Source organism: Homalodisca vitripennis, chromosome 6, assembly GCF_021130785.1.
Source record: "Homalodisca vitripennis isolate AUS2020 chromosome 6, UT_GWSS_2.1, whole genome shotgun sequence".
NCBI lineage: Eukaryota > Metazoa > Arthropoda > Insecta > Hemiptera > Cicadellidae > Homalodisca > Homalodisca vitripennis.
Window position 1 is genome coordinate 157,201,111 of NC_060212.1, and position 13,356 is coordinate 157,214,466.

The 13,356-nt window shown below is 40.7% G+C and overlaps 1 protein-coding gene across 3 annotated transcripts in view; it reads right to left on the reverse strand.

Annotated features, from left to right (window-relative positions):
• Window positions 1-13,356, reverse strand: part of LOC124365061 (ribosomal protein S6 kinase alpha-5-like) — a 299,623-nt gene that overhangs the window by 14,584 nt on the left and 271,683 nt on the right. For all 3 annotated transcript variants that reach the window (XM_046820979.1, XM_046820977.1, XM_046820978.1), the window contains exons 3-6: window positions 12,710-12,928; window positions 7,595-7,710; window positions 2,506-2,616; window positions 2,108-2,191 (exon numbers count right to left, since the gene is read on the reverse strand). In XM_046820979.1, coding sequence (XP_046676935.1) covers window positions 2,108-2,191; window positions 2,506-2,616; window positions 7,595-7,710; window positions 12,710-12,928 — 530 coding nt within the window. The remainder of the gene's footprint in view (window positions 1-2,107; window positions 2,192-2,505; window positions 2,617-7,594; window positions 7,711-12,709; window positions 12,929-13,356) is intronic.

Sequence of the window (13,356 nt, forward strand, 5' to 3'; positions counted from 1 at the left end):
GTCAAGGCAACTCAGACCGAGAAGACGACTTTCGGCACAATCGTACATAATATGATGCGCCGCGCAGATTAGTGAGTGGCACAGTACTGTATCTAGATGGCAGTGGCGCGGCGGTGGCGGCCATATTGATGTAGCTGTGCTGCGCCGCGCCGCGCGCCGACCCCCTGACCTAGATCTGTGTCCCACTTCACTTCATGACATTACGCAAACATGCCGCAACCGTAGTTCGCCCTATCCGTACCCGTAACGTAGTCTTCCAGCTCTTGTCTACGCTGACAAAAGCCCTCTACCTCTCTATAACCACACAATTCTTGTGTTAGAATTATAGGGCTTTTTCATACACGCTACACATTTTAATATAGAAAATTATATACACATATTTCTTATCATTAACTTGTAATAAAACGGAACACAAGAACACATTCCCTGCCACAAAATAGTAAATATTTAATTCACATATGGTACGCAAAACATTCTGAGTAAAAACATTAAAAATCTTCATATAAAAAATAAAATCTTTAATCTGTCTCTAAATGTTATAAAAATACAATGAGAAATTAATTACGATTTTATGACAAATGATAAGGAGTTATTTTGATGGGTAGCACGGAACGGTGAACGGTGTGCTATTATATAGGGGGAGGATGAAGGGGTTTCAGCGGCTACCTCTATAATAATAGCCAACTTCCTAGCTTTATTGGTAGAGAGGTAAATAACGTTATCAAAAACAGGACACGGTGGAAGGGAGGTTGAAATGGGAGATAGAGTTGTACAAGGCATACTCAATCGTATAGAAAAAGAAGGGTTCCCAAAATGTAACCAGCAACGGGGGCAAAATTGATTTAGCGAACATGTTTTAGGAACAAGAACAACCCGCCCCCTCCACCCCCGAAACCCCCGATGAAAAACCCCACAGGGCTATTGTGTTGAATCTTAAACAATTTATTTTACATTTTGTAGTACCAAAGTACTAACTACCTCAATAGAGACTTGCTAAAAAGGACTTGGCAAAACAAAATATGGGGGGGGGGAAATACACGATTTAAATAAAAGTTAGGAAAAAGTGGAAGGAAAACACAAAGTATTTCCGGTTTCAATAGCTGTCAAGCCGATGAACTAGTAATTAATCGTGTTTGTGCAAGACAATGTTTGTTTGGTTAGACTGGACAGTGAACTAGCCCGTGCTCACACAGAGCAGCGATAGCCGGTTTGGTGTAATGAACAAACAAACTGGCCATTTCCTGTTTGTCTCCTGTCACTAGTTCAGTTGCTGTCAAGTTAAAAAAATCTATACAACTGCGGTATAATGTCAATAGGTTGTCGAATAATTCAACATAATTTACAGAAAGCGTAAAAGACTTCCACTTACGCGTTATTATAGAAGTAGCCTAAAAAATAATAACGTTAGTTTTTACCAAACGTAAAAGCAGCGAGTATTATATGGAACATCGTAGCAGTATGTACTGTAATTAGGTCGGGGTATGCTCCATATCCCCCTTCTCACTTCTACCACCTACCCCCGCCCACAACAACCCCCTTGTCTGGTTCCGTAGAACTCCGTGGCCTATATTCATGACGTCGACCCTTCACACTACAATGTTTACTACTTGTCTTTGTTCCGACTTCGGACAACTATTGTGGCATCTTTCATCTGTTTGCAGAAAGCTACGAACAATAATGTAACGTCGAGTGAAAAGAACTTGACCAACAAATGCCTGCACCAGAATTCGCACACGCCAGCGGGAGTCAGACAATACAAACCGGAAGTGGGCGTTGTACAAGCGGAAACCGTAACAGAATTCGGGTAGTGCTCCCAGACCAGGAAAGAATTTTGCCCGAATGTATGACATCCTTGACTGAAGCACAATATAAGTTAAAGTTTTAAATTAGGTATTCTATTGATTTTTAGTAAAAAATTAATGACTTATAAAAATAAATAATGTAGTAAACAAATTAGCTGAACTTCTGAATCTTCCTAAAATGCTCCTGACCTAATAAAAGAGTGAATTTTAAAAATAACAGATTCATGTTTTCTGCAGCACTGCCACACCGCCCTATAATTTGTATTTTGGTCAAAACAAGTACAATAAAAATGACTACTACTTACAATATCATGTCCGCTTGAGCCTCCATGGACTACTTCGGGTGCCATATATTCTATCGTGCCACAGAAGGAGTATGCTCTCTGGTCCTGGAACAAGATAACACATTTATTACCCTCGTGAATCTTTTCAGTTTACAATCATGACGATAAATGAAAATGAGTTGTAACGGTTTCTTTAAGGTTTTTTAGTACCCTAGTGTCTAATGGTAGCCTACGTATAGTGCTTGCATATTTACGTGACTGGCCTACTAAGTAATAGGCTATCAAAAGCAGGCTCATATTAAGGTGAAAATCTTTTATAAAATGCAAAACTGTAGTATATCTTAAAAGATGTTTGTCGGCCGAGGCCGAATATGGAGTCGACGAACTCAGATAGCCTAATGGGTTTGTTTGTCTCTTACCTTCTCGTGGGGCAGGAACTCCTTGCTGAGCCCGAAATCGGTGAGCACGATGTGTCCAGAAGAGTCCAGCAGGATATTCTCCAACTTGATGTCACGGTAGATGATTCCCAGCTGGAAAATGGAAAAGACAAAAGGTCAAAACTTTGAAGACCATGAACAAAAAAGGACTAGAGAATTTCAACAGTCTGTGATGATCTGTAACGTCGTACCGATGTAATTTAAAATGCATGTTGAAATTACATACAACTATATTCAGTACCTAATACATAAAGATTAATTTTTAAAAGCTCATTGAACTAAACTTCACAGGATCTTCTAAGGCCGAGTAATTGTTTAAAACGGCAAATTGCTGAATAAAAATTAATTTATTAAACCTTCCAGCATATTACAAAATTCCAATATGTTCATTTAAACTTGGGAAAAAGTACTGAGTATCTGAGGATTCATTTGGCATTCAAAAACCATATGGAATTTTAAATTATATTATTATACAATAATATAATTTGGTATTATTATCATCACAAAATAACTAGTAATCTATTCTTCGTTGTAAATCATACAAACAGACAGGCGTATCTTTGTTTTTAAAAAATCAGTGGGTCAGACGTTTATGCACTTATTCAGAATAAGAAACAGTAACCGACAAATGGGGTAGCTCTTGTGTTATGCATTACGAAAACGACAAAAAACTGCATCCAGACATGAAAACTCAATGTAAAAAATTGAAAGACCCTAGACAAATTTATCCTCGCCGTTTTGAATGAAACATGAATGGCGATTTACGTAAACAGCAGTTTTGTAAATGAAATGAGACCGTCTGAACGTTTAGTGCCTGGTATGCCACCCACGCAACTCGCCTACACAGATGTGCTGAGGGCATTGCGTCACACCTCTTCCAGGAAAAGTTTGATTTTAAGTTAAGTTAAGTTAAGTCAAACTAAATTTATCAATTTTCAATTACTTGAAACTAATGTCACAGTTTTTTACATAGATGTATTTCAATCCCAAACGAATATAACGGGACAATTTCTTGTTTCAAACAAACTATAACATTAAATGACAGTTAGTATATTTGATCAGACCTATTTTTGTTGCTAACAGATTAGGATCCGTCATTACAATACTGCCAGACAAAGAAGTCCTCCGTGCCGGAACAACTGACAGTTGCATAAAACTATGCTCCAGCAGACAAAGACGTTATTATCAATACTTTTAGACCGCCGTTCCCTTTGTCACAAGTGTTGAATTCATTGTTGTAACTGACATTTTACTACAAAACCTCATACTAATGTAAATTAGTCATCCAACACATTTAGGCAAATAGAAATCATACAATAGAAAATTGTCAATTAATACAGATTTAAATCTGTTGTTTTCCCTTAAAGACGCTAAAATTCACCTAATATCAGTTGAATTATTGCTTGACGTTAAATCGAGAAAAATATATAAAATTTCATCCTAACGTATGCATGAAAAAACAACAAAAATGAACTAGTTATATTTCCTGTCTTTTGCACGAAGTCCGAGATGTGGAGGGCGGCAGATAGGACAGAAGTGTTTTAATAGAGTAGATTTAAATGGCACTGCTTGCCCCCCCCCCCCCACCCAGGAGCAACAATGGAATGCAAGCTGACAGTAAGGCGGCAGGTAGACAGCTGACTGTCGGTACGGCACTACACCTGGCGAGCTATTGCGGGGGGGGGGGTGGAGGGGGGGCAGTGACCACGTGCCAGCTGTTCCTCTCCCCCACAGATCGATACTATGTCTGTCCACCCCCTGCCCCCCTCCTCAGTGTTTACTACAGGCACCACTATATCACATCAAATTATACACCTGCCAATAGAACGTAAAAGGCCATCATTCAGCCCGTAAAATCTTCCTCTGCCATTCCGTGCATTCAGTGATATCTATTCGACTCTATTGCCATTCCAGTTCTATTAGGCTAAATCTGTCGTGTTTCGGCGAATCAACCTTTTTTGTTATCGCATTAGTGGAGAATCGTGTGGGACAAATAAGTGATTAAGTTTACCCAAACGAGAAAGCAATTTATGACAGAATTTTGCGCCAGAGACGGGAAGAACAATCCGGGTAAGTCACGAATCGCGAGGCGGACCCATCCTCGAAATAGCGGCAAGTTATGGCATTAATTAACATTTTAATGGAGGTTTCACCAATTACCAGACCGGGCACTGTCTAGCGGCCACTTTCCTACTACTAGTCTGGAAACACCAAAGTAATTGCTGCACTGTTGGCCACTGCTGCTACCAACTTGCAAAAACTGGACCAGACCTACACGTCTTGGGAAAGTATCCAGAAGTTATGTTCCCGTGTGAATATACCCTATACGGACATAAAATACGGAGGTTCATTGGTGTGCTCTTCCCAGGCGTTGAAATAAAAAAGTGCACTAAAATATGAGAAAGAAAGATACTTATCCATAGATTAAAAAAAATATTCAGAAGAAACATTGAAGTCGTCGCATAAAACATCATGTTCATGTTTATGAGTTTAAATCCTTCTGAACTCTTCTTCGCGAGGAACACCATCTTCATGTTCATGAAGCCCTTAATCGTTGTGAACGGGTTCTGGAAACGGCCATCAAACGAATGACAGGAGAGTGGAGCGAATCTCCTACCGAAGCAGTACCAGGTCCGCCTGATGGGGAAGGGTTATATAACAAGACTTACACAACACAACATCAGAGGCCGTCTACTGCAGATTGTTGGAGCGGTAGTCTAACAGATTCGGTTCTGTCATGGAACTGTGTCAGATTTACATTTACAATTCTGAGTTCCAACACTCAGGTGAGCTTGAAATCAATTTTTTCCCGAAAGAAAAGATTCTGGAGATGGATGAAAAGTCTACACACCAGACACTATAAAATGATGTAGCCTACGCGTTGGGATAGTTAGACTACATTTTTTAATGTGTCAGATGTTTGTATCTCTTACAGGTGTATTGAGTTTGTTAAAAAAAAATTAATTATTCTGCTGTTTCTTGTTGCCACCATGGATACCCCTGAGACCAATTAAAAAAATATTCCATAACGCTCAGCCAAATCCCATGGAGTGACATCATCCAACTCATAGAAATTCAGATCCATACAGATTTAAAGTCCATAGATCACTTCGTTTTCAAAATATGGAGCGACAGACAGAAATCAAATATATTCAGCCCCATGGCTCATAGACTTCGCTAAAGCTCCGCCAATAATTTTTTAGGAGAATTTTTATTGAAGCAAGACGCTTATAGGGATATAAAGACATTGTGAGATAAGTATTCCTGGATGAATACTGCTGTGTAGGTAGAACGGTAACGAAGACGATCGTGTGGGTGGGTGGGGGGATAAGTGGTCGGTTACATGTGAAAGAATCCTCAATAATGCAGCTGTATGCAGTTGCAGTCAGTGCAAGAAGATCAGTCATGGTCAGCTGGACTCGGCTTCAGCAGCTGTTTGTCAGGCCTACCAATCTCCACCTGCACGCTCCCACTCCATTCAACGTGTCTTGTCTGCCTCACATGCTCGCCAACACAGGACGGCCAGCATTTACAGTGCAACCCAGGTGCAGCATTCGCGAGTCTGAATGTTTTCCACAGCTCTTCCACTTTTCCCGTCTTCATTAATTACTCTTAATGTGACACATCTAACGACACTTGGGAGTGGCGGACGTCAACATCAACTATACCAGAAACAGGGCAAGCAAGCGGGACGGGAGAGTAGACACGGACCAGCTGAGACCGGTCGCGGTGGATTACACTACGAGGACTTTCCCGCAGAGCGACCTTGGGTTGCGAAAACCGGAGTCACGACTGAGCGGCCCGACAGTCAAGAAAATGTCAAAATGCATCCAAAACCTACTCGATCTGTCTTAAATCCGCAGTGGAAGGCAGCTAAGAGTAACCGACCCAGCTTCGTTACTGATTAGTTACAAGATACAGAGGGCACTGGAATCGATAATAGTAGTTACTTGAGCTTCAGGATTGTAGAGATGATCTTGTACATTTCCAGAAGCAGAAACCGAAAATGTACCCGGTTCCCCACCACGTCGGCAACAGCGAGAAGCGTGTGTTAACCATTGATATTCCCACGCGCCGCGCCGGCTGACATCGGCGGGAAGTGGAGGAACGGAGAGAGGACCGTTAGAAAGGAAAAGCTGAGCGTGGCGTTGCTACGGAAGTGGCGGAGAAAGTGGCGCAGCGGAGCAGCGGTACGATTGGCAATGGCGCATTCAGTCCGGACATTTAGCGATACTTACATTGACACAGCGGCAGACGAGAAACTACAAAACTTAACACAGTGTCCGAGAGTATTACGGACAGAAACCGGGCACTTTACCTTTGAACAATTATGTGATTACAATTGTGCCTTGAATTAAATGTCACAACTGACTAAGTTTGTTTAGACTGAATGTTGCAAAAGCAACTAAATTTCAATCTACCTAAGTACGGGAAATATGTTTGGCATTATGTAGATTGTATTGTGGGTTGCCTGCATGGTTTGCAGGGGCCACACCGCTCTCTGTCTGTGCCAGGAAGCGGACCGTTCCGTTGATCCTGTCCCCATTTCGCAGTTCCCAGTCTTGTACAGTTACTGTTCCGTCCGCGGTCAGGAGGCGTCCTTGTGTCTGCCCTCACCACTAACTTGCCCGCCCGTTCATGTTGCTCTCGTTATTAATTGTACGAGGGCATACGTTTTGGAAAGGCTCATATTACACGAAACCACAATTAAACAATGAATGTAAAAGCAATTTTAAAAACAAAGTATAAAAATTAAATTTTCATGTTCAGAAAAATTTCTAATAACTTCTGTGGTAAAAAATTTATTCAGTTATTAAAATGTACAACCATTCAGTGTGTTCATTATTTACTCCATAATAAAAATATATAGCACAAATTAGAGTTACAAAATCACGATCTAGGTTCAAGTGTTGATGGTGCCCTGGAGAAATTCGCTATTTTCTTAATTATGACGTCAGAAAAATTACAAGATATTAAAAACTCGGAAGCAAACATGAAAGATGTGACAGTGACAAGGTGGGCAGGATATTATCACATAGGATATAACAGAGTAGATGTAGATGTAGCTTACCTTGTGTAAGTGCTCAAGGGCCAGCACGATCTCGCCTATGTAGATCCGGACCTCGTCCTCAGTGAAGCGGTCGCGCTGGTAGAGGTGGGTGAACAGTTCACCACCAGACACAAAATCTGGGGACAAATTAACACTCGGTAATCCCACATGCCATTACGTAAACATAGAGAAATATGTCAGTGATGACTGAGGAAACATCAAATGGTCTACTGGTTAACTAGTGTTATTCTAACAAAGATATTGGCCACTCATAGTTAATTTATGTAAATAATTATTTCTAAAATAATTCATAGAATTCGATTAGATTTTCCCCTTAAAAATAAACAAAAAGCCCCAGTTTATTTATTAGCTGTGATAAAAAAAGTGTAATAGAAACTAAGACGCTCAAATCATATTTAAATGATTCGCTGTTTTGAAAGTTATTAAATCCTAATTGACCTCATATTGTTTTGAGTGGTTGACATAAAGGGTTAACACCTTTTCCCACGCTTCATAATATTAAAATCAATTCAAACCTATTCTTTGTTATATAACACCCATAAATATACAATAACAATAAACCATTTAACGTGGGTTTTATTAATATTTTTAAGTTTTTGTATCAACCAAATTTTAGGATTAAAATGTCTTGAAAAGTTATTAAATAAAGCAAGGAACAAAACGGCTATTCTGAAAAGCCAAGAGAATTCTCTGACAAGTTATTGGCATAGTTCAGTTCAGTATAAAGAGAAGATTCGGCGAGGTGAATCAATATGAAGCAAGTTGAGTCCTTGGAATGAACAAGGTTATGCGCGTCGTTCAGTTGCACACCGCGGCGGCGTGAGCGCTAGTGTAGCGGCTTTTGCTCGTATCAGGCATCAGCTGACTAACTTGTTCACTGAAGTGAACATAACCTACAAATTCGTTAGACGTTGGACATAACCTATCGGTTCAGATCGTTGTCCATAACGCGTTGAAATTGATAAAAACAAGTTGAAAAACGTGTTACAATTTTTATTTTTGGATAATACTATAAACCTCTTATGTTAAGAATCTTTTAAATGGTTGGAATTTATATGTCATTACTAATATTCACAATAAATACGAGTTATGGTAAAAGTCTGCCTCAAACGTAACTATTTGTAACGGATCAAATCAAATTCAGTAAAAACTCCAATGTTGAACTTTGACATCTGATTACATAACCTACTTAACTCGATGAATATTATTTGCCTTCGTCTTCGTCTCTAATAATGGTTTGTTGACGTTGTTAAACAATCATTCACGCTGTTTACTGTTTACTGGGACTGCGTCTTAATCAGCGAACACAAGCGGCGCAACGCCGCCAACTTGTAAACATTGCGTCAAGAGCGCTGCGCGGCGGAGAGCGCAACAAACTATTGTCGCTTACCGCAAAGCTCGTAGCCGTCAAAAACTGTGACATGTGAACTACGGAAGAATGAGTATAACGAGCAAGTTATACAGTCCAATAATATAGGCAAATAGTGATATGTAATTTAGTAAAATCTAATTGAAACGTGGATACATTCGGGGTTGTCGGCCAACACTGACCAACACCACGGAACGAGACTAATTGCAAACTGTTACCGCCTATCACATTCGATGTCTAGACTACCGCTATACACGCAAAACAGAACGGCGCCTTTGCACCCTGTCGTGAATTATGGATTGAGCTATAAACCTAACTTTACTGTAAGCTGTCCTTCTTCATAACTAAAAGAAAAGGTACCCCCGAGCAAGAGGATAAAGAGTAATGTACTTATTGTAAAAAGTCAAATTATGTTTTATCTAATTTCAAGGAAGCGTTTTTAGAAATAAAATGTTAGAAAAACAATGACTGCTGTTGAGAAATTAAAATGTTTTCGTATAATAACGCAATAAGCTGGCTGATGAAATCGCAACCTGACGCAAGGGCCCGTCTGATATCCGAAGTACCGGTTTGTGCATATTGCCGCGCACGCCAGAAGGCGCTCCTCCGTTGTACCTGGTGTACGGAAGGGTGCTTTACTGCACACGTGCTATTCTCACCAGGTGTAGCTCCACCACAACCCTCGCACAACAGCTGTATCCCATTCATCCAGTCCTAGACCTAGACAGCCAGTGTCCGGTTACCTCTCTGCCCTCTCCGACCTTCACTTCCTCGGAGAAGGCTACAGCCTGGACATCTGCTCAGGCAATCTGTTCCTGGGGGTTGCACCCCCACAGCGCGACAGCTGATATTATTCTAAGATTTTAGGTTACCTGTAATATAAGTATCTCCAGGAAATGTCTACAGGTTGAATCTTCAAGCCAATTGTTTGCTACAATATTATGACACAGTGTGACTTATTGAAAGGGTTGTGCGAAATTTGTCGAATATAATATTTAAATCCTACACAAATTCCGCGACGTAAATATAACATTATTTTGTAATCGTTATTAGAAATTTACAATTAATTACGAGCGTTGCAGGAAACTCCGATGACGTTACAAACTGCAATAAGACGGACGGGCAGGAACAACGCCGAGTAATGACGTCAGAGCGCACGATCAGCTGTGTGAGTCACGTGCCGGCCGAGGTCAGGGAATCGAGCAGGAAAACTTATTACTGGAGTTCACACTTTCCTCAAACAGTCAAATTCTGCCTAAGGAATCACTAAAACACTGATATTCTTCCGCGAGTAAAATAGCTTGTTCAAACTAATTAACGTTTAATAAGTAATGCAACAAATGGACTACTTTAGAAGGTATCGTTCAAAGAAAAGTTCAGTCTACTGTAGTTAGCAACAAACCTAGCAAACAAATGTAGCGACTTTGTGTGTTGTTTCTTTGACAGATTTAACAACTGTTTTGTGCGTGGAATTGGATAATTAAGGAAATTACGTAATATAACAGGTTTAGGAGACGTAGAGATAAAAAAAACGGCGAATTAAATTTTTATTAATTAAACTGATTAATAGCAATTAAATTTTTAACCAACTTAGAAATTGACTTTGGACAGATGCAACGTTAAACAATCTATCGGACAACTGAATGGCAAAATGTGGAACTGGATATGTGTTTATGAACGTGGTTAGATAATTAGGGGTGGCGAGGGGGCGCACAGATTGTCGGTGAGGGGAGTTATTGTCACGGATATGAATCTCCCTTCACATTCGTTCCCACAATAGTGTATCCAGGTTAGGGAAGTGTGCATCATCTTCGGCTAAGGCAAATTAAACCCGATTTCAGTGGTGCAGTCAGTTTTAAATTGAAGTATTTTTTTAATTTCAATGTCACAACCTTTTTAACATAACATGCCCCAAAACAATACAAAAAAAGAAACTTGTATGTATTGTATTAACAATTCCGGTTAAAATGTGTTCCAAGTAACAGTGAATAACGCTTTACAACTCAGTGGCTTTATATTATCACTTGCCGAGCGGAATTAGTTCCGGACTCGACCCCCAGACCCTCGACTCAGCAGACCACAATCGCGTTATAAACACATCTGTGTGCACCGGAGAGGTGGTCGACCCGGATGTGTTAATGGTCCTATCGTCCCGCCCTCGAGCCGGAAGTCTCTTCCGGATTGTTCCTACAAAGTCTTGAATTTTGTTCCCCTTTCACTCCGGTTGCTCGGTCCGATGACTTGATTGGTGAAAAATGAAATCAATTATTTCAAGCAGAAATCGATTTATTGCGTGATGATTTTAATTTGAATTCCGTTTCTTCGTGGAAAGAGAAACATCTTCAGGTGACAGCCGGACGGCGTTGTGAACCAACGGTCCGGCAATACTTGATCTATCAAGGTCACCCGGACTTTCCCTAGTAGTCTATTTCAGTCTTTGGAATAGCTCTGTCAGAGCCAAGGGTATAGCCTACACATTCTGAATCTCCCGGTTGTACCATTAACAATTCGGCTGTAGACGAGTGTTTGTATTCTGTTATAGATTTTAAACGCTCTAAAGGTGTATTTGTAACGAATGTAGCCACCCTGGATTTTGTGTAAATAGTTGAGTACTGGATAGCTCAGAGAAGAGTTCTATTTGTAATAAGACCCGTCGCGATACGGGACTCTAGGAATGGCGGCGAGCCGCGAACGCCGCAATCCTCGACTTTCACCGCACTTTCGCCGAATTCCACACCGGTCTCCGGCCGTGTCATCATACGCTGATGAAAGAACCGTGATATTTTCTCATTGTATTCTCGCTGTGCAAGTATAATAATTCCGCCGCTAGAACTTTCCTGCCTCGGCCTAACCTCGCTCCACACCGCCATTCGGCGACAAAGCGACAATAGTCTGTGGGCGAGCAGATATAGCACTGTGCACTGCTGCTGAAGGTAACATCCTTATAAGACGCAAGGCATTTCCACACGTTCTGTGACAAGTAACCTGAAAAAGGACAAGGCAGCGGTGCAGGAAACATCGCCTTCGCGTCTACAGACAGTGAGCGGTTCTTAGTATGTTTCAAGCCGGTAGAAAGTGGCAGGACGAAAATAGCAAATCTTGAAAATCTTTCAATTGTATCTAAATCGCACAGTGTTACTTCTGATGGCCTAACGTGTTTAGTGTATACACCAGTAAGCGTACATTACTAGTTTTACTTTTACAATATCAGTAATTAAAAAATCGATATTATTGTGCATAACAAGTACAAATATCGTTAATGGAAAAACTTAACGTTTTATCTGTGTTTTACATTACGTAAATTTAGTTAAAACAGAATAAAAATACTACAGACAATTGTTTTGCGTAGAATACAGTTCAGTTAAATGGCCCTTGATATAAATACACACAGAGCATACACCACAAAGAGAAGAGTATTTTCTACATAAGGACTGTTTGCCAGTTGATATGTATTTAAAGCCCGTATTGACGTTTGGAGTGTTGCCAACGTTACTAGTGAAAGAAAGCTTTGATTGGATAGTTTTTCATAAACTCAGTTCATACCAGTGGCGCAATATCTCTGTGAAATACTCAATTCTCTCTTTAACGTGAAACGTTAAATTCATTTGATTTTAAATATTTGTGTACTATTGGGGTTTGTTTGATAATTACTACTTGAATAACGTCATCTTTAATGACAGTGATGCCAGTGGAAATGATCTGTTCTAAGTATCAATTATTATGTGGTTCGGTTTCCCGTGACTTACCGAGGATGAGGTGGAGCTTGGCGTCGGTCTGGAAGGCGTAGTGCAGGGTGACCAGGAAGGGGGACTCTCTGACCGCCTCCAGGACCTGCCTCTCAGTCTTGGTGTGCTCGGTGGTCTTCTTCTTTTGGACAATGGTGGCCTTCTTGAGGACCTTCATGGCATAGAGGCGGCCGTCATCAATCCCGCCTTTCTTGCGCACAAGGAATACCTTGCCGTAAGCTGCAACAAAGGGTCGGTTATCAGAGGACTTCACCAACTCATGAGGGAACGGATAAAGGAGAAGAAGGAACCACCAGGGAAAGGAAGAAGAATGAATTGAAGGAAACTGTGAAGGGTGGAAGAATACAAGCTAATGAGATTATGGATGAAAGCAAGTAATGGAGGATGTACATGATATAAAATTACCGGCATGATTGAAAAACAAATCGGTAGTGTACAAAAATAACTAACGAGAACAAATTAGTCTTGGTGGTGCCGAACAAAACCATTAAGTCCCAAAAGGAGAACATTGTGCGTTTCCGTGGAACATTTTACTAAGAGCGTCTTTGTCGGGGCGTGAAATGGGGTTTGTTAACGGGACCGGGAGCGGTGGCGGGGGCGAGGGCGAGGGCTGACAAAGGGGCAGGCGCCACAGAAAGGAGAAATAA